The sequence below is a fragment of the Streptopelia decaocto genome (genome assembly GCF_964273445.1).
Source record: "Streptopelia decaocto genome assembly, chromosome: 16".
In the NCBI taxonomy this organism is placed as follows: domain Eukaryota; kingdom Metazoa; phylum Chordata; class Aves; order Columbiformes; family Columbidae; genus Streptopelia; species Streptopelia decaocto.
The window spans coordinates 2,881,779-2,905,411 of record NC_138671.1 but is presented as its reverse complement, the minus strand read 5'-3'; the positions used below and the strand labels follow the sequence as shown (position 1 = coordinate 2,905,411).

The 23,633-nt window shown below is 43.5% G+C and overlaps 2 protein-coding genes across 3 annotated transcripts in view; one reads left to right on the top strand and one right to left on the bottom strand.

Moving 5' to 3' along the window:
* Positions 1-641, bottom strand: part of PRKCA (protein kinase C alpha) — a 115,443-nt gene extending 114,802 nt beyond the window's left edge. For both annotated transcript variants that reach the window (XM_082066831.1, XM_082066832.1), the window contains exon 1: positions 248-641. In XM_082066831.1, the coding sequence (XP_081922957.1) occupies positions 248-420 (173 nt within the window). In that variant the 5' untranslated portion in view covers positions 421-641. The remainder of the gene's footprint in view (positions 1-247) is intronic.
* A 12,316-nt stretch (positions 642-12,957) lies between these two features.
* APOH (apolipoprotein H) lies at positions 12,958-19,031 on the top strand (the record flags this gene model as incomplete). The annotated part of the gene is made up of 8 exons (XM_082067237.1): positions 12,958-13,015; positions 13,831-14,007; positions 14,369-14,465; positions 15,833-15,909; positions 16,488-16,676; positions 17,256-17,435; positions 17,910-18,107; positions 18,961-19,031. 8 exons carry the CDS (start codon positions 12,958-12,960, stop codon positions 19,029-19,031), a joined length of 1,047 nt encoding a protein of 348 aa, XP_081923363.1.
* Positions 19,032-23,633: the final 4,602 nt, after the last annotated feature.

The following is a 23,633-nucleotide window of genomic DNA, read 5'->3' as shown; positions in this document are numbered from 1 at the left end:
GCACCGAGCCGCAACCCGTCCCCCTGGAGGGGGATGTGGCAGAAGCGGGGGCAGCGAGGGGACGCGGCTGTGCCCCAGCGGGGCTCACCTGCCCGGCCCCGGGCGCGGCCACCTGCCGAAACGGCGGCACCGGGGAAGCGGCGGGAGCCGGGCAGGGCGGCGGGGCCGCCCCCGCACAGGGGATCCCCTCCGGCTGAGCGGGCCCGGGCGGAGCTGCCGGGGGAAAAGGCGCTGCCGGGTGTCTCACCAGATGAAGTCGGTGCAGTGGCTGCAGAAGGTGGGCTGCTTGAAGAAGCGCGCGATGAATTTGTGCTCCTTCACCTCGTGCACGTTCTTCTGCCTCAGGGCCCCCTTGCGAGCGAAGCGCCGCGCCGCGTCCGGGGCCGCGCCGGGCTCCGAGCCCGGGAACACGTCGGCCATAGCGCCCTCCTCTCCACCGCTGTGCCGGGAGCCGCGCCGGGAGTCGCCGCGCCGGAGTCACCGCCCCGCCGTCCGCCCCGTCCGGCGGCCGCCGAGTCTCTGGCAACGGCGGCGCTGGGCGCTGCCCCCGCTCCCGCGCCTGACGTCGGAGCGGCGCGTAGGGAGCGGGAGGAGGATCCCGGGCCCGCGCCGGCTGCTCCGCCCGCGGGCTGTGCGAGCCCCCGGCCGCGGCGGGGCGGAGCGGGGCGGAGCGGGGCAGGCCCGGCGCGGGGCCGCCCCCCGGCGGGGGGAGGATTTCGGGGCGGGTGGCAGCACCTGCCGCCTCCCGTCAGCGGCTGCGGCCCCTCGCACCGGCGGTGACGGGTCTGCCCGCACACAGCGGCTGCGCTCGCACACGAGCAGCGGGAGCTGCTCTCCGGGGATGGGCTGCTCTCGTACACCCCGGCTCCCCTCGCGCACATAGCGGCTCCTCTCGCTCTCACACACGCTCCGGCTCCCTCCTCTCTCCCTCCCGTGGCACACACAGCGCAGCTCCCGCAGCGCTGGGCCGTGGGAACTGTCACCTCCTGTCCCCGCCGGGCCCCAGCAGCAGCACGTCCGGGTGACCTCGGGCTCTGCCTCCCTGCGCCCGTCCCCCGGTGCGGCTGCGGTACGCGCCACCAGCTCCGCCACGGCACAGAGCAGGGCCACCCTCCGCCCCGCTCCTGCACAGCGCGGGTTTCCTGTGCCTGCCCGAGCTGGGCCGTTCCCCGCCACAGCAAACACAGGTGCAGGCTCCTGCACCAGCCCTTCCCCTTCCTGCAGCCCAGAAAGCCGCCAGCACACACGGAAATGCTGCCCGAGGCCATACCCGGCACCTCCGCATCGCACAACACCCGCTGGACACGCACCGAACACCGGAGACCTCGCTGTCCTGCCCCTCTGCAGCGTGTCATGTATTGTGATTTACCGCACAACACCCTCAACAGAAAGTGTAGGAAACACGCAGCAAGCCTCTCACTAGTTCATGCATCAAGCACATAAAGATTTTAGTCTGCTTTCATGCAGCACACCGACAATAAAGTATTCTATAAAATAATAGATCTGTTCGTCTTCATTTATTCACATTACACACAAAACATTCTCAAGTCCCTGGACACAGACACATTATCTGCCTATGGCAAACATATATCCTCTCATATTGCAATTTATACAGCATCTCCATAGGTTCAGAAAACCACTGAAGCATGACTGTGTGTGCATAAAAACACAATATATGTGCTAAACAGAAAGAAAACCAAATCCTAATCATAATATTTTTAATAAACGTTATTCCCATGGCTACTAATGTTCATGTATGGGAAATTGATGCTTATCAAAAGATCCCCTGCCCCAATGCATCTCCATACTCATAAGTCTGTCTATGTAAGCATGTGTAATATGTTTTATTTCACAATAATGAAAGCTAATTAACTCTAAGTCTTATTTGGGATGGGAAAGTGCACACAGGCATTTACCGCGGAACAGAAATAACTTGTTACACGCTATATAATTCTTGATTTTAAGCCTGGGTTTGTGGGTGCAGCCTGGCTGAACTGGTGTGTTCATGGCATTGCATCAAATAACTGATGACGGGGACAGCCCCGCTCTTTTTCTAAACTTACAGAATCAAGCCAGATGCCCTAGAAACTGTTTCCATATGCCCTTGCTTCTCAGACTTTTATTTTGCAAGCAGCTATTTTCAGATTTGACCCAAAATGCAAAAAAAAATGTAGCAGTTTTGAATTTGGTTTCTACCTATTCCACACCTTTCAAATCCCTCCTTCCTCTCAGCGGGAATAGATGTTTCTTGCCTTAATTAACTTATGCCAAAGCATGATGAGCACTAAGAAACATTTTGTACTGCAAGTGTTCCATCAAGAAATATGGAACGCATTTGTTTCTGTTCCTGTGGTGCTGCATTACAAACACAGCTACCGAAACTGGAGAACTGGGCTGCATCAGACGCAACCCGCATTACATCAGATTCCACATTACATCAATCCGTACATTTGGTTGTGCCTTAAATTCTCAAACCTGCTGAATCATTTTGGATTCACGTTTCTTTCCTGAGGGTGACTCTGGTCAAGATTAATTCCCTAAAACCCCAGCGAGTGCCCCAGGCTGCCAGTTCCAGCCCATCGCCTTGTTAGGCCAAATGACACCAGTTGTGACACCGCACGATCACGTTAGGAACACTCTACTCTGTCAAGCAACTATTCTATCTCAAACCTAATAAATATTTGTATATTGTGAATTTACACATTAGGCAAGAAGAAAAGAAATAATCTATTATGCGTGCATAGCAAACCATTATAACACAACCTTCCCTTAGTGTATGTAACTCCTCTTACTGCTGTATTTTGGATACACGCCACTTACACAATGCTTTTCCGTATATGTATATGTTCACCTTCAAACTTCAAGATTTGTCCCTATGACCGGGACACTCTCACAGTGATGCTACGAGGAGAGATGACGTTCCATTCACCAGACACCTTTGGTATATGCTATAATAACATCAGCATCCTCTTGCTGGGAGGTTTTTAATTGCTTGGACACCTGCTTTTCCTGCTCTGCACTTGGTGCGATCCGGGAACTCATCCTTGCTCTGCAAATCACCGGAGGAAGATTTCTACATTCCCATCAGCAGCACAGGGTTTGCTCTTCTCCTTAGGGCCATATTCGTCATTTATGTCTGATTCAGGCCATCTGGACAAGGAGTCAGCACTATCATTGCATATACATGGTTATTAAATCAGAGCACCAGCTTTTCCAGCCTCCTGGCAAGCAGCTCCAGAATTCCTGACTCCAAAGTGCCATTTATGGCGTGTTCTGGGAAGAAAGTTTACTCCTGTTTGAATATTTGGATAATACCCTAGAGAGTTTGTCCCTGGTAGAAACCGCCATTGGAAGGTTTATGAGTTTTTCTCTGGAGAATTCAATTATTGCTGCAACAAGCACAACATCTCAAGTCCTTTCTATATTTGCATCAATACCACCCAAGGTCTGTAAGTGAAAGCATCTGTGTTCATTTTGAAAGAGGTTTCTTAGAGTCATTCTGCAGCCTTTGAAATGCCTTCTCCTTTTACTCATCTGCTGGATCAACGTGCTGCTGCCTGGATCATGTTTGGATCAAAAAGCAATTAAAATAAAGTAGGAAAGTAGGAAAAGCGCGTGGATTGTTCTGTCCCTATTCCGATGTGCTGTGTCTGCATCAGCTCCACTCGAAGCCAAGGAGAACACCTTCATCAGCTCCTCTGGCAATTCTGGCTCTCTAGTTTATTATTTCCTGCTTATAAGAAATATTCAACAAATAGGAATCACTTCCTGCTTGAGACCTATCAGGAAGTTCACAACCTAATTTCTCCTCACATTTCAAAGTGAATTACAACCACTTCCTCTTCTGGAGAGTTATGAGGACAAGTAGCTACTTTCCAAGTCCCTTTTTGGAAGGAGACGACTCGCTCATTGCAAACCCGCCGCCTAAAAACAATTCACTTCACCCTCTCTCATTTTCCAAAGGCATTTCCACACACTCAGCTTCACCCAGATTTCCACCAGCAGCTATTGTGCAATAATTACTTGCCATTATTAAGTCAAAAGCAGTTATCAGTTTTCACTAATACACACACTTGAGAGTAGAATTTCTTTTTCCATCCAACACATTCTTTGTCTGAAATCACCTGTGAAGTTTAGTGTTGAAGTTCCCATTCATAAGTTTGTCACGTTTTGACCAGTAGCTATAAACAATGAGATAGTGTCCACTAGTCCTATTGGGTTTCCAGATCTTACTACACATTCATCAACAAAACTGTTTATTGTTCTTACCCAGTTTGGCAACAATGCACCTTAAACGCTTCCAAAAATTAGAAAAAGGTAGGATGTGGTAACATAAATAACTACATTTGTGTTTCTGTTAGAGCGGTGAGAAGGAGGTAGAAATGGTTTGTCTCTCTAGATCAACACCGGTTTCTGCATCTCTCTGTATCTGCACAACTCTGCCTGTGTCTCTGTATTTACACCCATTCTCTTCTCTGCCCTTTTCCCCTCAAAGTTACTCATATTGTAGGTTGGGAAACATTGGGTCATTAAACACTTTATTATTAAAATATCCCATGTGACAGGTTGTTTACACGTGCTAGTACTAACAGGAAAGTTTGAATGCACGTATTAAAACAAGAAGATTAAAACAAGAAAAAGAGTCCTATGTGAGATGAAATGTCACCAAAAAAAAAGCATTCCTGAAAAATTCTGTGGGGAAAAAATGGCATATCATCATCATCATTCATCATTTGCCAGGGATGAAACTGCAGTTCACTGCTGAGTCAGCAAAATCCCACCTTCCCTTCGCACCGTGGAAATGATGCTATTACTTCAACCCGCGTTTCCTTGCGAGTGGAACAGAACCCATTCCTCACGCAGACAGCTTGGGGATTATCCTCGCAGCAGCTCCCCATAGAATTGCAATAAATGGCTGATGATATACAGAATGTTGAGTGTAAAATACATTTTTTCCCCTCTCAGTGTTCTCATCAGAATACTGAGCGACAAGCTATTGTTTGGTTTCTTCGTATTCGGGTGCATGTGAAAACATCTCCGAGTTACAGGGCTGAATCAGAGCTCGATGCTGTTACACACGGAAACGCGACGGGGGCCCTTTGGGATGTTTCTTGGGTTTTCTGTCTTTCTAGATTGTATAAATAAAGATTTCTGCCTCAGCTGGAGCGTTTGCTGTCATTGTTGTTTTGCAGATTTTGCCCTTCCCACCGGCAATCAGTCTGCAAAATTTTGAATATCTCTTCCAAAAAGCAATTCACATTCTTTTGAGTACATCAGAACAATTCCCTTGTGTAGGCAAATTTTCAGGCTTCAACTGTACACACACAAAAAGGCAGAAACACTCAGAGTGGAAATACAAACAAAGCACTCAAACAATGCGGAGAAAAGAACAAACCTCTCTTGTACCAACTGAACAAGAGAGCCTCTATAATTTATTTAGAGAAACATGGCACACAGGTTTGTAGGAAACAAAGTAGGTGGGTTTTGCAATGGACAACTGGAATTCCTTGCCCAGAAGACACAGACCAGAAAATTCCCTACATGGAAATGCTCAGAAAGGGAGGAATTGTCAGCAGAACGTATCGCGTCTGCTCGCCCTGGTCTCACAGCCCGGGTGTCCCCGTGTGCACCATTGGAGACCAATTCCTCCGCCCGAGCCACTGCCACCACCTCTATGGCCTTGGTTTGCTGCTTTAGGTAGAGAAAGTCATTTCCTGTATCACCTCCAGCTGACAACGTCACCCTCCAAAACCTGGTTTGCCTCTTTTTTCCTCATTAAAAAATGCAGACATAGGGTTTAAGTTTGCAGATAAAAGGAATTCTGAATGTACATCTATATGCAATCTATATGCAAAGATAAGGTGTAGCTAGATATTATACATATTGCACTTCAATTTATCATTTTTGACAGCTGAATATCATTTATCACAGGGGCAATAAATAGTATCATGTTGCATTTGTTTTATTCTAACAAACTGATGTGAGAGGAAAACAAAATCATATTGGCTGGAATACACAGGATACTCCTTTATTTTTCTGTGCCATTCTATTATGACATGTTGATGTAGAGAAAGCAGAACACCGTTTTCAACGGTATGATTTCCAATTATACCGTGTCTGTCTGTGCTCTAGACAAGTGTTTACGCTTTGGAAATACTAATAATTGAAATGACAAGAGTTTGGCTGGACAAATACAGCTTTAAAATACTTGTTGAATTTAGAAGGGCTGAAAAGAGAAAACGCTGAAGCACAGAACAAGCTGACATTCATTTCATAGAAACGTTTCAAAACCCAAAGTGACAGTTGACTGAAAAATGAAATGTGGAAACCCTCCATGTCCCGCAGACACAGCACAAGGGGGGATTCTGTTCGTCAGCATTTAACGTTCATTCAACTCCCCGCTAGAATTTTCATTTTCAAACAAAACCCCAGAAACTGCCCTTTAACGACAGTAGAGGCTATTTTTGGTCTTTTAATCCCGTATTGTGGATTAAAGACTGAAAAGATTAGCAGACTAATACATATCATAACAAGGGAACATCTCCTTAGGTTGCGTTAAATAAGTCTCATGCTGCCATTCAGTTGCACAAGATACGGTGACCTGAATAGCCCCAAACTGCTATGTGCATGAAAATAAAATGCTACAGATGCTCTTTCAACGTTAATTACATGTTAGAACAGTTGTACTCCAGAAAACATATTTAAAATAAATCAGACATCTCACCCCCAATGCTCTAAGGAAAATAAACAAACCAGGGCATCCCGTATGCAAGTGCCAGTGGATTTTGTTCCATGCGGATGATGTGGCTGTGAGATAAGAGGAAAAGCCTCACTAGATGACGATGCAGATTACAGCACTAGAATCAAATCAAAAGTTTTGGGGATATACATGCGTGTGGAGATTGTCAGAGTGGCTGAGTGGCCTCCTGGCAACCAAAATCAATAGCTACATTTTCCAAAGAACCCAATACACCAAAAATCTACTTTAATAAAGTGAGTACTTTTAAAAGCATGGCCTTCATTTAGTTGCCTAAATAGAATTTGAGCCCTTCTGAAAATCCGATTCCGGTTATTGATACAGGCCCCTTCAAAATCTGCTTCCTCTTAGAAAGGCTTGACCGTGGATTTATTGCTGGAGAATAGAGGCTGTCACAAAGGAAAATTAGTTTATTGATATCTCCCTGCTCTCTAATGGTCCACACTATAAAAGAACCATCCTTTGTGGTGCGCTCCGAGTCTGCTAACAGGATCCAGACGCAGAATAATGCGATGTCGTGAGCATCAGACAGAAGCCACATCAACAGAGGTGTCTGGGGAAGCCTCAGCAGCACCCCGATTTTCCAGCAAAACATCCAGCTCAATACCAAACAATCTTCCCGACTGCATTGGCCCTCAGCTCACCCTCTTGTGTTTCAATATTCCAGAAGGCTCCTGAAAACCAGCTTGTAGACATCAATGGCCTTCCCTCTGCATCCAACTTCTCATGAAAAGTTCAGTTCCGAGACTACATTTTTAGCTTTTTCAGACTTGTCAACAGCGAAGGGAGGAATTCCTGCTCTTGGAGTAAATTTACTAAGAATACTGAATTAAAAATACATAAGGAAAAATTATAGTCAACTGTTTGTGTGAATTAATCAAGATTTGTGTCAAATTCCTAACCTTGTGATTTTGTTAATTGTGTATAAATTGATTCAAGTCACTTAAAAAACATCAATAAAATCCCATTAAAAAGCCCCAGATGAAGGCGATGACAAGACCTGGTGAAGGTTTTGGTCTAGACCATAAGGGAGATGAGTATCTACTTTTTGATTACACTGTGCTGGAGCTGAGGTGGATTTATTAATCTGGAACAGGCTGGACTTCTGCCCAGAAAGAATTTGACAGATAATATCCACAGGTTAATAGAGATCATAGGATCTGTCTGGGTTGAAGCTGTCGATTTATTAGGCGATACCAACAGCATCTCCGACAGAGCCAAAGAGCACGGATTCTCAGATGCTTTTAGGCATATGCACTTTTCAATGAAGTTTTTAATGTGGATGAATATCCCAAACAGCTTTTTGATTATTGATCCTCTTATCCACCATTTGGGAAAGCCAAAGAACGGCAGTAAATAAATCTCACGTTGGCTGGGCTTTCTGATAGCATTATGGCAATGTGCCACGGGCGGCGAAGGCAATTGAAGAGCGTTCTTGTTCACCCGGAGAAATCCTTTATTGGGAGGGATGGAGTCACCCTGGGATGGAAAGGAGCGAGGATTGCTCTGCTGGATCACAAAGTGCTCAAATGCTGCTGACAGGTTTGATGTACTCACAGTGTCAAGTGTGTTCCTTGCATCAGACCCTCACCAGGTCTGAATTCCCTCTGGCTTGCCAACATGACAACCCAAGGCAATATACATATATTATATATATAAGTAAGGCCAGATGATGCTCCCAAGGGAAAGTAGAAAAACAATGATGAAGGGAATCTAGAAAACTTCATTTCAGGCTTGATGGGAGAAGAGCAGCAGCTTGTCCTTTCTGAGCTCCCATTAGGGTGGCTGGCTCCCTGGCCTTCAATAGCGTTGTGGATCTCTACACCTGCACCGAGGGAAAAGGCAGAAAGGTGGGACAAGGCAAAAAAGGGCGAGAAGATTGGTGGCTCCACACTGCGCTTTCATGTCAACACTTCAAAAATCGTCCCTCGCAAAGCTGTTTGCTGCAGATTCAAACTCTCACAGAGAATCATTTGCCCCCAAGGCTTCGTAATTTAACATTTTCAATAAAGAAATACAGCGCGGGATTTTTGAGACAGAGTTTTGATGAATTGATCTGAGGAACAGACTGTTTAACGATATTTGGGTCGCAGTAAAACTGTGAGAGAGAGTCCCTGGGTTTTCTGTGCAGGAAATGCGAAGGCAGGGAGGAGGAAGCAGCTTCAGAACGCTCTTTTCTCATAGCAAAGGAGACGTTGAATTGTAGCTTGTAGGTAGGAATGACCATCGGGGAGGAAAGGTTTGGGGACAGAGGGCAGCAGGAACCTCTTTAAATGGCTTTGCTGTTCAAGGAAACTAATGCCATGTTTAGCTGATGGTATAAAATAACAATTTTAAAAGTTAAATCACCTTTCCTTACCTGTACTGCCTGTTATCTGCACAAAGTGCACACAGCTGTGCTTTGTCTCTTTTCTCCATGCATTCACATTTTCTCCCAGTGTTTGGTGTTCACTCACTTCGGGAAAACCCCTCCGAGATGCTCAGGATGATGGTCAGTACAGGATTGGGTACTTTCATACTGCACTTGCATGGATACTTAAGGCAATTTAAGGTCTAAGACTAAAATGATAATTATTTCACTAAATTCAGAAAAAAACCACTGTGGAACATCAGTAACTAGGACTGCAGTTCACCCCTAAAACATGCTATTAAGTGAAAACAATCTTTTAAAGAGCCATATAGACACTGTTTATGCCACTAAGACATTCTTTCAGGTTAATAACAGTTACTGTGTATTTACTTCCAACATGTCCAAACACATTAAATGTAAAATAATTCACTGCAAATGGATGTTGGCTTTTGGCTGACTGAATATTTTGCTAATAATTAGTGTATACATCTAAATTGTGTATACAATTCTACATTAAGTATGAAACAGCTAATATTTAGGAAGTAGGAATAGTTTCAACTTCTCCAGAACTGAAAGCAACTATTCTTCTTTAAGGCTTCTTATTTCTTATCTCTTCAGTACAATGCAGCACTCACTTCACTATTGGATGTATTGAGTAGAGGCGATAGAAATGTTTGTGCAGTGCATAAATGAACTTTGAACAAATATTAATAGAAGTATCTTGGCCATACGAAGGACAACGATTGGACCTGAGGCTCAGCCCCGGCTCCTGCAGAAGGACTCGGATACATCATTGGCCATCTGACCATCACCTCTTCATTCTCAGAGGGAGGAACGGGCATCCCCATGAAAACACAGGGATTGATGTGAAGCAAAAAGAGCAGCGTGAAGGAAGCTGGAATCTGAATGTCTTATCACACTCCTGTTGATGTGAGAAATACCTGCATTTTGAACTGGTTGTGTCGTGCGTTTTTTGGTTGAAGAACAGTCATAAAATCTTGAGAATGGTGGGTAACGCAGACCCAACCCTCACTGTCTGGAAGGACAGACTGCCAGAAAGCCTGTGGCGGGGTCGGAGGGGCGACGTATCCTACAACATCAGGAAAACGCCGGCATCGAGTAGAGAAGCAGAGATTAGAGGGAGGGCAGAGGTCTGGCTCATTAGCTGGGGAACCGCTACCCCGCGCTGACCTCCAGTCCGCCCAGTTCTGGCAAACTTTCTGCATAATTTCTCCAGGATAGACCAATTCCTGTCTGGAATCTTTGTCTGCCTCCTTATTATCTTCTGTCCTGATTATTACCATGTCTTTTCCTCTAGTCATGACAGCTCCAGTTGACCCTCGGTGTTAATGAAGAATGCCACTGCATAGACTGGTTTTCATCATCATTTGTCTTTTAGCATCCCTCTAGTGTTTTTTTACTCCTTCTCTTCCATATGACATTTTTACCTTCACTTTTAAGGCTTTTGCTGGCTCACCCTCTTCCTCGCTCTTATTCCTCACTGAAACCACTCTGATCAGTGATGCCAGTCTCCATCATTTAATTGCCATCTTTTCTAACGTGCACTCTTGGTCCTGCTGTGCTGCTCCGAATAATTTTTATCTGGGCAACACCGCTTTCGCAAAAACAGTTTGTTCAGATCCTTCCTGCATATTCTCCTTTTAAGTTATGTTAACACAAAAACGGGTAACGATTAGACTGATACTCTGCATACCATGCTGGTCTACATCACCGCAGGGTGTTCTTGCACCACTTTCTGTGCTTGCAGCCACCGTTTCTTTCCTTAGAATATAATACTATTTGTGGCAGAGCCAGTCTCCTCTGCATTTATGTGGTCACTGATGAAACAAAGTCCTGCTTCATGATTTGGTTTATAGGAACTATACTAATAAATAGCACATGTGCTAAAGGAGTGGGCTGGATTTGATGGAAAATCAGATTTTATATATATATATATATATATATATAAATTGCATACTACCACCAAATACGGACAGAACTAAGTTGGTTTGCTCATGCTCTGCCAAGGTGAATCCATACAATAATAATCACGTTTTCTCCAGCTACTGGAAAAGACACAGTTATTTGTAAAACACATTCTAATGTTTCCTATTGCAGAGTAGCAGGTTTTCAAACAGAATCACAATATTGGTGGTGATTATGCAGTTGTGCGAGATGTATACTTAAACATTCATTCTCCTTCCAGTTTCACAAGCAATTATTCAATTTTACTTTCAATCTTAAAAGCAGTAAACTTATCACGCCCAAAAATCTATGGAAAAAACAACGTGCACATCAACTGAACCATTTTTCCCCTCTTCTTAAAGCAGCATAGGAAGCTTTTCCGTTCCCATTTGTATCTGTATGGTACATGGTACAGGACATTCTGCCATCTGCTGAGCACAGGGAGAAACACTCAGCTGGTCAACGTTGAAATGGATAAAATCGTGCCCATCTATTGCTGTGCTATTTTAAACACAGAGAAGAATGTAATCAAAACAGCGGGAAGGGTTGAAACCAGAGGCAGGAAAGTTCATTACGGCATCGCTGTGTGTTGGGAAGGGGAAAGGCACTTGGGACATTTCATAGAGAAAAAGAAGAGGGAAAAGCCAGGCTGGGACAAATGGAAAAAGAATCAGATGTAAATACAGAAAATGAAGTCCATTTCTTTCTGTTGATTTAGCAGCGGTACTTTGCCCTTCGGCACTGTGTATTGGGTAAATATTTTGAGTAGGACATTCACAGCGTTTTCTTTCTGAGAAGAATAGCATGTTCCTAACTATTTAATGTTGTGGCTAAAACGTGTGTTTTAAATGCAAACAGAGAAACGTCAAAAAAACAAGAATCAACAAGCTATTTAGGATCAGAGCAGTAAGAGTTTGACATAACCTGGCTTCTCATTAGCGCTTCAAATGTCCCTCACTCCCCCTCACAGGCTGTGAGTCAGCGGGGAAGGAGGATACTTAGATTAGAAACACTGAACTGTGGAACAATGATCACACAAATGTTATTTTGGTGGCACTTCAGATGCTCCTGCAGTTAAAATCTGCTAAATTGGGAGTGATCAGGACCTCAGCTGGTAGCTGTGGAGTTTTGACTTGCTGACCCCAAATCTCAGCACCAAGCCAAGTTGTTATACCACCCAAAAATATGATTTAAGTTTGACCCCCTTGTCATGAATAAGCTCAACCCAGAATCATTATTCCACTTTTCCTGCAAGGCTGGCACTGTGAGCCCTGCACTGCTGTTTTTAGTTATCTGTTAATTGAAAGATGCTGATTGACAACCTGAATCTGATTGAACAGGCCCCGAAACGTGAATTTCAGGGCATATCATCATCTAGAGCAAACTGGCATGAAGTTGGCATCACTGGAGGCATATGACAAAACCAATGTCACTCCAACGCTAATGATTTTGCCTTTAAAAGATTGTTGTAACTCTGGTACATAGAAACATACACACTCGAGTGATAAACAAGAACTTCTTAGTGACAGTTCAAGTATTTGGTCCAATATCCTATTCCAAACAGCCTCAACCTCCAAAGATGCTGAGAAGATAATATCGTGTTGTCAAAAACATCGGTCCCAACAGGAGCTGCCCTGCAGAACCAACCGGAGAGGAGACGTTCTCAGCAGAGATCGCCATTTCAATCCCCGCTTTATGGACGAACGCAACATGTGATGGTTGTTTCATCCTCTATTACAAACAACACAAGGGACCTTTTATCTTCTGTTTACTGGGATGGGAATAAATACAAAGAGTTAATATATAACCATCCTTTTGTGGATGCCTTTATTTGCGAGAGAACAGCCCCGGACCCAGGGTCACTCGGGCTCGTGGACCGGCCGCGATGTTCCCCCTGGCGCTGGTGGCGTTTGCTCTGAGCCACTGTGCTCTGGCAGCCAGAGGTAAGTGCTTCCACTTTCTACGGTGTGAATGGGGGAAGATGGAGAAAGGAACCACAAGACTTTAAACCTTCAGACAACTCTCCATCGGCCCGCTCGCTGTTCTCCTCCTCTCCCCACGCCAAGGGCTCTGGGCGCTGTTCTGTGTTCTCTTTCCATCCATTCGCTGTGCATTTCTGCAGCACAAGCTTTGTGTTGCCCTGTTGTGTCGCTGCAATATCAGCGGGAGCGTCTCTCCGTGTCCTTTGCAGGACACGCTCCACACCCTCCGCTCCCCCTTCCCCTCTTCTTCTCACTCTCCGGGTGATGGGTCGTTCCCGCTGTCAATATGTTAAAGCTGTTTTGCAATCAGAACTGCCCAATGTAACAGAGCGGTTGTCCCACTGAACTGAAAAATTGGGGAAACCAAAGAAAAAGAAATTTAATTGCAAAAAAAAAAACAAAACCCAAAACCTCATTCCAGGCTGACCTCGGCAAACTAATTTGGGTTAGAAGTGGAATGCAATAATTTGCTTCTAAGTCACTCTCACCCTCTTTTGTCCAAGATAATTTACCATAATTGACTCAATTGGCAGAACACCTTCACAAATGCATTTTGAAGCAAAAGTATAATGAAGAGACACAAAAATCTAATACTTATAAGTAACCAAGAGCTGCCTCAGTAAGTTCTGTACCTATAGATTACAGAAAGACCCTTTAGCTCCATACAGGAACATACTACAGTTGGTGATCATACAGAAACCTGTGCTTCCAGTTGAGAAATAAAAACAACTCCAACTTTCTGCCCAATTTCTTGTCAAGCGTCTTCTTTCCTCCAGTCTGTCCCAGGCCACCAGAAGTGCTATTTGCCACGATTAACGTAGACAAGAAAGTGTATGACGTGGGTGAGGAAATAGAATATACGTGTCGGCCCGGGTTCGTCCCCAATAACGGCCAGAGGAAATACACCTGCCTCCCGACGGGCCGCTGGCCCCTCAACACGCTCCTGTGCCTGCGTAAGTAAAACCAAGTCTATCCTACTCCTAGACCCAGCCCAGCGGCACTTACGCTGTAATGACGCATACTGCTGGATAACACCTGCGTTTATTGTATTCCTCATTGTTCGTGTTTGGCATTTGATTGCGTAGAAGTTATTTTCCTCAGGTAACCAAATGCCAAAAATTATTTCATTGCAACGACTTTGAAACTACTATATTTTGATGGGATGTAGAAAATGTACTTATGAAATGTAGCACATGGGAGAGGAAAAACGTGAGAGATGCCAGGACCCCTTTATGATCAGCTCGGTTCCATTCTCCTAGATTGATGCCTCAAGAAATAACTTTATCCTTTTTAAAAAACACCTTTAATTAACAGCACAGAGATGTCCCAGACCCGGACCCTTGCAAAATGGAAAAATCGAAGCTATAGACAGCCACTATCAGAGCTCTATAAGTTTTTCATGTGACCCAGGGTAAGTGTTCCCTTCCTCATGCTGTTAAATGAATAATTTAAGCCATAGCCTTACATCCCGGTATCACCTGCTGCAGTATTGCCAGAGAACCCAGAAAACTGCACATAGAGCCCACCCCCATTTCCAAAAGTTTAAAAAAGCACATCCAGCGATCATCCTCAGTTCAGTTTTGGCTATAACATCCTGGAGCTTTGCTGCTCCAAAGCAACATCTTCCAGAAGTCATCAAAATAGAGATTTTTATACAAAGATTTATTCTGGACTGCTTTCCCCTGCTTTTTAAATCCTCTTACACCATGGTGAGATGAAATCCTACAGCAGAGAGCAGATAATCTCCGTCTCAGTTGTTACGCTGTTGGGCTCTGGAGACTGAAAATTTTGTCCCTCTGCTTTTCCAAGCTCAGCAAATGAAAACATGAGGTTAATCCTAACTTGGTCCCTGGAGCGAATGCACTTTTACTCAAGGCTACTTGCTAGTTTGGGAAATGATAATACATTTATAGAAAAACAGCTATGGCAAATACAGAGAAATATTTGATACTAATATACAAATAATTTTCCTTGGGTAATTAATTAATAAACAATGCTTACCTGGGAAGGTCATAGATAAGACAGAGCCTAGAGCTCACTGAAGAGCATCAGCAGCCCCCAATGCCTCCTTCTTCCACAAAAGAGGGGTAAAATAAGGAGGAAATAAATTAAACTACAACACCAAATGTAGGAAATTATCAGCAAATTATTTAATTTTGCTAATTATAATTTACTGGTTTTCAGCTGTGTGATATTGAAATGATAAGATACAGGATGAAGATTTCTTTAAAACTCAGAGTAGGTGCTAACAATATAAGTACAGAGGATGGCAGAGAAGCATTTAGAGGGCATATGGAAATTAAATTGGGTCGTCTAGCATCAAAATAAAATAATGCATCTCAGTGACTTTTTAGTTCTTTAGAGTGCTGAGTTCTTTGCAATAGTTTGATCCTAATTGTCATGATTAGATAGGAACTCCTCCCAAAAAACCACAACATTCACATTAACAATCAGAGATCAATGCTCACTACTCACATATAGCCAGAGTATTAACCAGTTGTAGAAATGACTATATAGGACAGACTTTACAGTTGAAAAAGCAACACATCTTATTGTATCAAGCCCTTTGTCTGGATACTTGCAATACTCAAATATTAACCATTTTTCATATTTGAATCTAAACTTCCTTTGGGGTCAGTAAGTGCTGGAACTAGAGAAGGATTCAGAGCTGGGCTCTTGAGTCTGTTTATCAGGACTGGTAATCTGTCCTGCAAAGAACAGCCTGATTTGTTTCCATGTTCACTGAGCTTTCTGATAACCAGATCTTTCTGTTTCCAGTTACAACCTCGTTGGGACAAGAACGAGCCAATGCATGGCAGATGGAAAGTGGAGCGGAACTTTTCCACAGTGTCAATGTAGGTGTTTAAATATCAAAAATCCTACTCTATTGTTCTCCTTATTACAGAAGGATTCCTTTACATTGATCAGAATTACGTATACTGTTACTAGGAGGCCTCCTATAGTGCCATGTGAGAAATAATTAGGAAAACCAAGAAGAACCCTGTATGTTTGGGGTTAAATGTGTGGGTTCTAGTTTTAGAGAAATACAGTTTAAAGGACTGTACAAAAGGCCAGGATCAGGGATGCTATTTACAGCTGGAGGTAAGACGCTTATCCACTCAAATTCATGTGTATAGAAAGGAGATATCGTCATGCCTTTGCAACTGTTATACGTGTGTTTGCTATAACCTGCCCTGCATGAACATGTCACTGAAAAAGCAATACACTGCAAAATATTGCCCCAAAAATATAGCAAAAATCATGGATTACATACTCTAAGGCTCCCGAGACTTTTAATCTGACTTTTTTTTTGTTTCGTTAGCTAAGCTTCCTTAAATGATAGTGTGGATTAGCTTGGTTGTAAGCATGTCACTCCTGTGATTCTAGTAATAATTCGCTCTTTAAGCTTTAACTTCTATGAATGCTTTTCTAGCTGTTACTTGCGCGCCTCCCCCGATTCCCGAATTTGGAGTCCTTTCCTACCGCCGCTTGAAACCTGGAAATGTTTCTCATTTCCTGGACACGATAGTTTTTGAGTGTGTGCCACCTATGGCGCTTATTGGGAACGAGACGGCCACCTGCACGGCCAACGGGAACTGGAGCAGCATTCCCGAGTGCAGGGGTGAGTAACGTCCTTTTATCAACCTGCAAATATTCCCTAGAATTCAATATATTAAACTATACGAACAACCGTCATATTTTTTTGGTAACAATTGTTATTGCAAACATATAGCAGAATTAATCTGAAAATCAGACTCGAGGATGCAAGGTGATTGCTGACAAGATTGCGCACAACGTGGAATGGATGAAATATTTGCTGCAGGTATAAAGGTTATTTAAACAAGACCTGCTAAACATAGTTCACGGTGGGGGATCAGAGAATGGTGGACGTTTTGTTCTAAGTGCTAGGATCAATCTCAGAAGTAGGCAAGTTTACCCTCAGTCCAGAGAACGTCACTGTTTTCAGTGAAACTATGTCACGTTTAAGTAGTTTTCTGATATAACTACAGATTGCAAGAGATGCGTATGTAAAACAAGTAATATTTATTTATTGTTTTTTTTTTTTTTAAACAATCTTCTGTCTACGTTTGGTTTTGCAACAGGATGAAACGAACAACCACAAAGTTTTATTTTGAAGTAGGTAAAGTGTTGTTTGGAGCCGCAACACTGATCAAGCTTTGGTTTTGGTTTTGTGCCGCAGTTGTCACCTGCCCCACTCCAACGGGAATAGAAAACGGATTCATAGAGTTTGCTGTCCGTAGAATGTATCACTACAACGAGAGCGTCAGCTTCGGCTGCCAGCCCGGCTACGTGCTGGACGGACACAAACATTCCCGCTGTGAGAAGACTGGAAACTGGTCCACCAAGCCAATCTGCAGAGGTACATACACCCCAGCCGTTGGAAACCATCCGTCAGGTTGAATTTCCCCCTGAGCGTTAGTGAGCTATTACAGCTTCATGCAAAAGAAAACTGAAATCGTAATTTCAAGGCCCTGAGAATCTAAGACAACTCCCTGCATTGAGTGTTGTGTGACATGATGTAACCGAGCGGACTTCAATAATCAGCCACGTAACTTCTTTTTGCTGAGTATTTCCTTTCCTGTTCCTATTTAATATAATTAGAAATGTTACTGAGGCTGGATTTTCACTGGGAACTTTTGACCCTCTACTTAGGGTTCTGAATTTCCTCAGCATTGTAATACCAGCGGAAGTTTTATACTATCTATATGGGCCACACAATTTTTCATTCCCAAACAGCACTTATACAGATTTCTGATGGGATCTAATGTGCTCACTTCTCAAAACAGAGTTCTAATGATCCTTACGTGTTGCTTATAACTGCACTGTTCCACAGGACCGTGTAAAATACCTGTGAAGAAAGCTGTAGTGTTATACAACGGCGAGAAGAAGAGGGTTCAGAACGACCTTAAGGAAGGCATTCGGCACGGTGAAACCGTCTCCTTCTTCTGTAAGAATAAAGAAAAGTCCTGTGCCTACACGGTGGCTGCGCAGTGTGTGGACGGCAACCTCACCCTGCCCGCCTGCTTCAAAGGTAGGACCACAACACTGCCGCTGGTGCTGGAGTAACAACTGCTATAGTTGGGGGGCAATGCCATCGTTCATCCTCAAGCCTTATTTGACTGGCTAATTCATCTGCCTTGTGCTAAAGTTATTGGGTATTTAGGAAGAAATGGCCTGAGATAAGGAAAGAATGCACAGCAGGGTTTTTTCGGATCCATCAGAGCCGCGCTTGAATCCCTGTTCTGTTCTTCAAGGTGTTCTTTAGAGGTGGCCTGGCCCAAATGAAACACCGTCTGTAAAATATCCTGGGATTGCATGAATCCTTGGATCAGTGTTGTCTACGGGGGAAGAAACCCTGCACGCTGCTGCAGCCCTGACAACCTGATGTATTCACTCCCGTCCTGGTGAATTATTCCCACGTTGGGCTCATCAGTAACAAAGTGGTTCTGACGCTGGACCAAGAGCGTTCAAAAGCAGCCGACAGTTGTAGTGAGGAATTGATGTTGGGGGAACTGGTTCACAGGCACACAGGCTTTCAGAAGAAATAAATAGACTCAATACTGAAGTCTGTTAGCAAGAGGAAATGCTTTGCATTTGTTTTATCAACATTTATTGTGTAGTATATTCCTTGTAAGTTTTGTTTTCACTTGTAAGGGAAGGAAGAAGCACAGCCCATGCATGATGAAAACGTCTTTCCTCACATTTGGCTTCTGATGGAGGTAGCTTAGCTTTCATTAGAATAGAAATTAAAATAGTGGATTTCTTCTAGCATTTTTACTATGATGCAAAGATTGACTGCTCACCTACCAGCTTCCATGGGACATATTATTTTCAGCTATCACATTTCAAAAATTTAACCTAAGTTCTTCGCTTGTTGCCAACAGAACGTGGCTTTTTTTCAACGCTTGTGAAGAAGGACCCATCAGACATGAAACCATGTGAAGATGAAGCGTGAATCAGACAAGTAATACGGTACTAAATCTCTGCCTGACACAAAATATTGTATAGAAGAGGAAAACTTAGATCCCGTGAGTGTGAATTTCCAGAGCTCCGGACTTTCTGTGAGCGCAGTCTCCGCTGTTTCCCACCATCCCCACCAGCCTCCTCCACAAGCTCCGACACATTATTTCAGCCATTAACTTTTATTCTCTTTTCTCTGCCTTAAATCCCCCCAATACTGCTTCTCTTTCCGTATTTCCAAGTTATGCAATTGTAAATGACTTTCTCAATAGCAGTCCCTTTACAATAAAGTAATTTTCAGCCAATAGAGTGTTCTTATTTAATATTACCTCATCATCAATCAAATCCTTTAGCTCTTAACTGATTTATACAGAAAGGCCTTCATCATCAGTAATTAGCCGGGCTCAGATTCCATTACCGCTCCCCTGGGACAGGGAATGGACCGTTAATTATAGATAGAGGAACATCAGCCTGGGATCTTCCAGAATTTACGTAAGTAGAAAGCCTGAGATTTCCAAATGAGTTTAGAGTATCCAAGCAGGGTTTAAATGTCAACAGCATCAGGCGAAGGGTTCTTTTACACTTTTAAAAAAACATGGTTTTGAGATTCTAACTTCACCTGAAACTGTTGTTTGAAACAACTGTTAATTTTTACCAGTGTTTGAATATTACACAATATAACTGATTATTTAAAAAAATAAACTGTACACCGTTGAGCAAGAGCAATGACTTTTGGTCATTAAATAGCTTTGAAGTAAACTGTACTTTTAATCTGACTTATGACACAGGTATTTCACTGGTATGATCCAGTCTGGCAAGTTTTGTGCTTATGTCTGTCTTTCCATTCAGAAAAAATAATTATAATTTCAACATAGTAGACAGTGATAGAGAAATATTTGTTATACACTTATAATAAATGGTCATGAGTCATAGGTGGTTCTCTCTGAAGTCGAAAAGCCTTCTCTGTGATTAAAAGCACAAGGAAGCTACACAGCAAGCAAGCGACTGCAGAGCTTTTTAAAAGGATCATTTAACATTAAGATCAAACTACTTTTAAGCTGCTACAGCTACCATTAAAAAACTCCGAACATACTCTAATTGTATATATATCTTTTTCTGAAGGCTGTGCATGAATACTTTAATAGTATGACTGATATAATTTGCTCTTGTACTTCCTATTTTTAAGGAGAGATTGAGGCAGCTGTTCTTAAGGATTTAATACTTTGCACTCCTCTGCAATTTAACTCTGTAATGTAGAGACAGACAAACTCAAGCAAGCAGCTGGGGAGGGTTTGTCGTTGGTATGGTGGGCGCCGTGTTCTGCTTCCTAATGTGTTTAAGCAGGATCCTTGGATGACGTTTGACTTACAGACCAAGATACTCACAAGTACTTGTAACACACACAGAGCAGCTGGCAGGAGCCTCTCGGTTGGGAAATCTGGTCCGAATGTTGTGTGGATACATCCCTGGGATCGGGATGTTCAGGACAGCATTTGAGATACCAAACACAGTTTAATATTAACTTGTCTTTTGCGGCAAAATGCTGTCAAGTTGGCGTAAGTGAAGTTAGCGGTCACTGCTACAGAAATGCTACTTCTCCCTGAAATGATCTGTATTTTGCACAAAAACAGTTGCCCCAGGAACATTCAGATTTTTCTAAGCACATTTTCCCAGTTCTACTTACTTGTGCAGCAGAATTCCAACCGATCCCATCAGCTGGCCCTGCGTCCTAGCTGGGTATGCAGAATTGGAATATTTTAAAGAATCGCCCTTAGGAGCCAATGTTCATACGCTGAATTTATTATCCAACCTCCTGAAGCAAGAAGAAGGAGGAAAAAAAACTCTGTGACCTGGTAAGTGTTTGAAGTAGTGAGGTGTTCGTGAATCACAACTTTTCAGACATGAAAGGTTTGCTTAGAAGGTCTGAAAAATAATGTATTGCAACTAGAGGTGTTCCAAAGGCTGCTGCGAGTGAGCGAAACCTGCGTTTTCCTTCTCCTCAGATGTTTGACAGAACGCCTTGAGCTGTGCTCATGTTACATGTGGCAACCTGCTGAGACAGTTACAGAGATAAGAGAACGTGTAAAATGAGATTTAAAAAAAAAGTACTGCATGTATTTTATTTAGATGAGGATATTTTTCCAATTCAAATTGGGAATTACCTCTGTATTCTGGCTGGGATATCTGTGTGTTCTGCACTTGTGTACTTGCAGGGGTTTCCTCAGTACTCATCGTGTCCAGGCTGCAGCTTTGGCTGGAGACAAAACCTTGGTCATTTTTTGAATCGTTAGCTTTTCTTTCTTTTCTGGACAGAACTTGTGCAATTGTCAAATCAGGGCAGGCTTCGAGCTCTCTGCCTTGGTAAGCAGACCCAGAAACCAGATCTATTCCTTCAGGAAACTTGTCCTGGAGAACTAGTTCCAGTTTCCCTGGCCTCATGTTCTTTGTCACCATATACCAGCAAATTCAGGTTTTCAAAGTATTTTTTGATGATCATGACAGAGATACATGAAAACCTGAAAGCGACATGCAGGTTCAGATCCATGTACAGCAGATGCAAAAAAGTTGGCTTAGAAATTCCAGCCTTCTTCAACCATCAAAAAGCAGATTTGCAAAGTGGGACAGAATGCAAAGCTCACGGTCTCACCTGGTCAACGTGCCTGGAGAAAACTGCCCGGAAAGAGTCGCGTTGTTAAGTCCATCCAGCCTTCCACATTCTGCCAACTCACAAAACTCGTCTGTCTCCTGCGATTTGGACAGACTTGGGCAAATTGATTTCATAATGATTACAAAGCTCCCATGACAAATCCGGGTATCTGATTCAGAGGTGAAAAGTTCGGCAAGTTCGGCTCTTGGAGCAAGTCAGCCCCCCCCCAGTCTTACTGTGTTGGAAGAATCTTCCATTATTTTAAAACAGATTCGAAGAAGCCATATTTTCTAAAATACATTGTGGCAATTATTCTAAATTTTGAATTTAAAGGAAAGAAATCATCTTTGTAATCTACTCATAAGGTTCTACCATGGAGTAACATCACTGATTTTCAGGCTGCAAACGCTGATTGAAGGAGCTCTGTGCAATCTGCGCAGGACCCAGTGTAGCTGTCAGAGCTATCACCGAACGAACCCCAGTGCGAATCACCGCTGCCGGAGACAGCTGAGAATCAAAGAAAACAGCCCATTTCCTACCGTACATTTAAGGAATTCTTGTTTGATGTAGATGTGCATGTGAATCAAGCTTAGAAGAGCTGAAGAGTTTACTCATTCGAGAGAAAAGCACTTTAGACAGAGTAAGGCAAATGATTTTGGGGAAAGAGAAATAAATGAATCAAAGAGGTCAGACGTTTTATTTGGGATCAGACGCACACACAATCACTTCACTGACTCCAGAAGAGGCTGAGGAGCTGAAAGGAGTGGGAGATTTCCCTAATTCTTTTGGAGTAATCAATAGTTTTCGTGACATGGCTGCAAAACAACAAGTGTAACCTACGTCTTTTGTGTAGGAATGTCAGGCGTGTAATCTTAATATTTTCCATTTCCTCATATTCTCTGTCCTTGGGACACGACATCAACAAACCACAAAACATGAACAATACCAAGCATAAAATGCTTTAAAGTGAACGCAAAATCTATTATCTACAAGGATACACTTGAACAAATTTTACTTAGAAACACTTAGAAACTGTGGCTAAAATTGGCTCTGCAATTATTCAGCCTGCACCTGCAATTTCAGTTTCGTTTTAACTGCTCATGATTCTGACACCCACTCCGGAGCTACAAAACACTGCTTGGACCCAAAGGCCACTTCTGATTTATAAACCTTCAATTGCAGAGGGGCAAATATTTTCCACTAAGCGTTGAGTGGAAGCATTTTTCCCCAATTATTGATCATAAGGAGGATATATAACAAAAAAAGACAGTTGATATCCAACTAGTTGCAGCTAAAACAAATAAACACACTCCAAACAGTGCAGTTTTGTCCCCCTGCTCCTGCACCCTCGCTTTTCCCGTCCAGCTCTGCCCTGTGTATCGAGGATTTGACCAACATCGCTACATCAGTGATGGGACAAGAGGAAACGGCCTCAAGTTGCGCCAGGGGAGGTTCAGATTGGGTATTAGGAAAAATTCTTCATGGAAAATGTTGTCAGGTGTTGGAACAGGCTGCCCAGGGCCCTAGTGGAGTCACCATCCCCGGAGCAGTTTAAAAGGCGTTTAGACGAGGTTCTCATGGACATGGTTTAGTGCCGGAGTTAGGCTGTGGTTGGACTCGATGATCCTGCGGGTCTCTTCCAACCGAACTGATTCTATGGTCTCTGGCATCTCCCGTTTCTCCGTTTGTGCTCCCTCAGGCTCTGCTGGTTCCTCTTGAGGTTTATTAAATAAGTATTTATATCTGTGTGCATATACATTTTTGGGTTAAAAATGTGTAGCGCTGACGGCAGTTCGGGCCTGGCCAGGACACCACTGCTCACCACGTGACGTTAATTACGTTAATTACTTGGGGCAGTGATTAACGACCGCGGGCAGCGATTGCGCCCCAGCGCTGTGACAGCGCACGCTGTTCTCCATCAAGCCCACGAGTTTTTTCCCTACCGGCTTC